At 35.4% G+C, this 4,643-nt stretch overlaps 1 protein-coding gene across 1 annotated transcript in view; it reads right to left on the reverse strand.

Annotated features, from left to right (window-relative positions):
• The window catches only part of TENM1 (teneurin transmembrane protein 1), a 556,664-nt gene that overhangs the window by 262,978 nt on the left and 289,043 nt on the right, over positions 1-4,643 (reverse strand). Inside the window, exons 7-8 of the mRNA XM_077763513.1 lie at positions 1,814-2,013; positions 444-654 (exon numbers count right to left, since the gene is read on the reverse strand). Coding sequence (XP_077619639.1) covers positions 444-654; positions 1,814-2,013 — 411 coding nt within the window. The remainder of the gene's footprint in view (positions 1-443; positions 655-1,813; positions 2,014-4,643) is intronic.

The raw sequence follows: 4,643 nt of genomic DNA on the forward strand, positions 1-4,643 counted from the left end.
TTCAAGAATCAGTTGTTCTAAAGAAGAGCTGAATTGGTGCTAGTTTTTCCGTTTTCAAAGGCATTTATTTGCTTTTTCTTTTCTAATGGATCTTAAATTAACAGAGAATCTCTGGCTTACTCCCTTCGTCACTGAAGTTGTTCATCCATACAGCCCTGGTAATAATATTATCCAGGTAACTATTCCTGTTGAAAATACATAAAAAGGTACATGGCAAGTATCCTACGATAGCAGCAAATAATGGAGCATTCAGAAAATCATCAGCATTTAAACAACATTCATGACTGACAGCAATAATATAAGCCTTTCTTATAGTGACCTATCTTGAATAAGGACTTAAAGGCAGAATGACCAATGGGTTTAAACAACATCTGTATCACGTTAGTCACTGATGTCTTTCTAGAATTATACAGTCAATTAAAATAACAGTCAAGGCAGCTTACCAATTGCTGTAGTTAACACAAATACTTGCTCCATCTTTTTTCCATCATTGTAGAATGCCAGATACCAAGGCCCTTGGTCCATATACTCTATGAAACCTGTCTCCTGCAGTGAGGTTAAGATCAGGTTCCGAGGGGAGTGCTGGGTATCATCAGAGCCCTTGGAGTCCTGCTTGACCAGCTGCTTTCCATCCATCAATTTTACAAAATCGAACTGGAACAAATATACACAAATCTCAGCCACTACTTTTACTTCTAGACTAACGAACATCTCTAATTTCAATTGCCCTCTTTCACACCTCTTTGCTTTGGAGGTAGGCAAAGTGAAAGACGGAAGTTATTCATTCTTAATTATACTTAAACATAAAAGTATATTATTAATTCTGAAAAAACCCACTATATTTATAAATGGTATAAGCCTCTCAGTTTTGGAGTATTCAAAATAATTGTCTAAAACAAATAAAACAAGAAATAGAAAAAAATCGTATTTAGTATTTATGTGAGAGAATCTTGATATTTTACTAAAGTATCAGAAGATATTCAAAATCACACATTCTCCTCAAAAAAGTTACCATGATCTTCTCTACAAATGTAAGAGTTTTACAGTTTTTAAAACAAAACAGTCAAAAATTTGAGGACATTCATAATTTACTACCTTTGTGGTAGCATCTTTAAATATTCAAAGGACCCCNTGGGCAAGCACATGGCACACATTTCCTTGGGCATTTTATTTTAAGAGTCACATTTGAATGGCACTCTAATTCCCTGCCTATTCCCATCCAGAAGGTAAGATTTGGACTACAGTCGTATCTGTTGGGAAAAAAAAAAAGCAATCCCCTGATAGTTATGATTCCTTATGCTACTTCTTAGATGGAGCAAGGCCCCAAATGGGTTCATGCAAGAAAGAGATAAGGGAGAAAAATGAGAGAAATGAGGTGGTTAGCATTTATAGAAGGGATTTGTAAACCATAGAGGATTTACATATTTGAGTTATTATTAACAATAGCAAGAAAAAGTTTCTACCNAAGGGGTCAAGGCAATATGGAGCCAGCCAAAGTGGGGGGTGGGCCCAAAAGCTAAGTAAGATGAGGGGGCCGGGATGGCTCATGATTGTCTTATTCCAGGAAACAGAATTCAAGTTTCAAGAATATTTTCTTAAACTTCCTTTTCTGAATCTGCTCTGCTAAATGCTACTACTTATTTCTCAATGTCATTTTTGTTTTCATTCCTTTGAGTGTGATTATTCTGGATATTTGCTCATTACAAAAATTGCCTTCATCTTTGACTCCCACATACTTTGCAAGTCACAAACCCTGAACTGTGCATCCCACCACCCTCTAAAAGGGTCAAGAAATACCTATAACATCAAATACCTGAGTGTGTGTAGGTGGAATGTTCCTTCTGCCATAAATTCCCAGCAGAGAGTCCTTGGCTAAAGAAATATTGAATTTCAGATATATAGGATGGTGGATAGTAATCTGGAAACGCCAGAATAAGCCGGGTGGAATGGTCTGCATGACTTGTGCACCAATGTCAACTTCTCCGGTATCTATCGCCCGTCCCTTCTGAAACACTGGTTTTAAGGGTAAAGAAAATTACACATAATATTAATCTTAATTTAGAAAGCAAAGGTTTTTAGTTTTTCAGGACAAAAATACCAAAATGACTTACGAAGCTCTTTTGTCATCCCCACCCTACCCATATTTCAAGGCTTTACACAAATTAAGTATCTTCCAAGAAGACTTCCCTAACCAACCACTACACCAGTCTCTCCCTTCTCTTGAAGTACTATTGCATTTATTTCCATAACTTGATTCATTTTAACCATTATTAAGTGGTCACATTTAAATGGTTAAATGAAGGTGACACAAAGATGAGCAAGATGTAGTTCTTGTCCTCAAGGAGCTTTGAATATAAGAGATAGGACAAGTGCACAATAACCATGTTGTAAAGGAATATAAATAATTTGGGTATTCAAAGGAGTAAGGAGTATTTGGTTGGAGGATACTCATTTCCATCTGTCTCTATGCCTTTATCTTTGTTTATTTTTCTTCTTAGTATTTATCACCCTGTAACATACCACATGTTTTACTTGTTTATTGTTTATTACCTATTTTCTCCCAAGAGAGTCTAAGCTCTATGAGGCTGTGGCTGTTTTGTTCATCTTTATCCCTAGATGATTGGAACTGGAAGAATGTACGCAAATAGTATGTGATCCATACATACTTATTCAATGAATGAGTGAACGACGCAGAAAAGTGTAATTATGGGAAGTAGTATTGAAGATGGGCCTTAAAGGGGGGGAGAACATTTCAACAGAGCTGTTGACCAGAATGTTCCATATGGAAGGAATACTTTGTACCAAGGAGAGAGAGAGAGAGAGAGAGAGAGAAGAGGCATTAAGGGTTTTTAAGAAGAGGGGAGACATTTAGGTGCATTAGAAAGACTAATCTTGAGGCAGAAGGTAGGATGATTTAGAGCAGGGAAACAAGAATAATAGAGAATTATGGAGCAAAAATTCAGGTGAAATGCCATAAAGGTCTAAATTTAGGGTGGGCTCCACAGTTCACATGGAATAAGTATAGTCCAGTCACCTATAAAATAAACAAGTGGGACTACACCAAATGAAAGAGCTCTGTAGAGCAAAAGAAACAATCAAACAAACTGAAAAGGCCATCTACAGAATGGGAGAAAATCACTTGCAAACCATATATCTGATAAGGGATTAATATCCAAAACATATAAAGAATTCATACAACTCCATAGCAAAAAAAAAAAAAAAGCAAATAATCCAACTCAATAGCAAAATAGCAAATAATCCAATTTAAAAATGGGCAAAGGACTTAAACAGACATTTTTTCAAAAAAGGCCAATAGGTATATGAAAAGGTGCTCAACATCACCAATCATTGGGGAAATGCATATCAAAATCATAATGAGGTATCACCTCATACCTGTTTGGTTGACTAGTATCAAAAGATAAGAAATAACGAATGTCGGTAAGGATGTGGAGAAAAGGGAACCCTTATACACTGTTGGTGGATATGTAATAATGGTAACGTCATTTTAGAAAATGGTACAGTGGTTCCTCAAAAAATAGAACTACCGTAGGATCCAACAAACCCACTTCTGGGTATATATGGAAAGGAACTGAGATCAGGATCCTGAAGACATAGCTACACAGTCACATTCACTGCAGGATTATTCACAATAGCCAAGATATGGAAACAATCTAAATATCCTTTAATGGATGAATGGGTAAAGAAAACGTGACACACACACACACACAAACATACTACTCCACTGTGTGTATATACGTATATGTACATACACACACAGGCAATGAAATATTATTCAGCCACAAAAACTAAGGAAATGCTCCCATTTGCAAAAATATGGATGAAGCTAGAGGGCAGTCTGCTAAGTAAAGTAAGCCAGACAGAGAAAGACAAATACTGTATATCACCTATGCATGGAATCTAGAAAAGAGTAAAAGCTAATTTCATAGAAACAGAGTCTAGAATGGTTGCCAGGGCTGGAGGGAGGGGGAAATGGGGTGATGTAGGCCAAAGGGTACAAATTTTCAGTTATAAGCAGCTCTGACAATCTGACGTAGAGCATAGTGACTGTAGTTAATAAGACAGTATTACATTCTTCAAAGTTGCTGAGAGTAGATCTTAAGCATTCTTAGCACACCAATTAAAGTTAACTATGTGAGTATGAGGTGATGGATGTGTTAATTATCCTGACCTGTTTAATCATTTCTACATTGTATATGTATATGAAATCATCACATTGTCTACTTTAAATATATACAACTATATTTGTCAATTTTTCCTCAATAAAGTTAAAAAAAATCACAGATTATTGAAAAAGCATAAAACTGGGTTATCCTAAGGAATGATACAAATATCAATAAACTTCAGATTATTATACATTTAAAAAATTTCACTGTACATTCAAGCATAAATACTAAAAAATAAAAATTTATTTTTCACACTAGCATAGAGAAAATAATATGGAGATAAAAATAACTTATCTAAACTAAGGCAAGACAGGGAAGGCACAGACTAGATGGATCAATTGGAAAACATAAAGAAGATGGGAGATAAATTATAAAAAAATAAAGAGCAATGAACTAAATAAATGCTTGTGCCAAAAGGTAAGAGTCATCACTCTGAATTAAAAAGTAAAATCTAAAGAC

The sequence above is a fragment of the Crocuta crocuta genome, unplaced genomic scaffold (genome assembly GCF_008692635.1).
Source record: "Crocuta crocuta isolate KB4526 unplaced genomic scaffold, BGI_CrCroc_1.0 scaffold482, whole genome shotgun sequence".
NCBI classification, from domain to species: domain Eukaryota; kingdom Metazoa; phylum Chordata; class Mammalia; order Carnivora; family Hyaenidae; genus Crocuta; species Crocuta crocuta.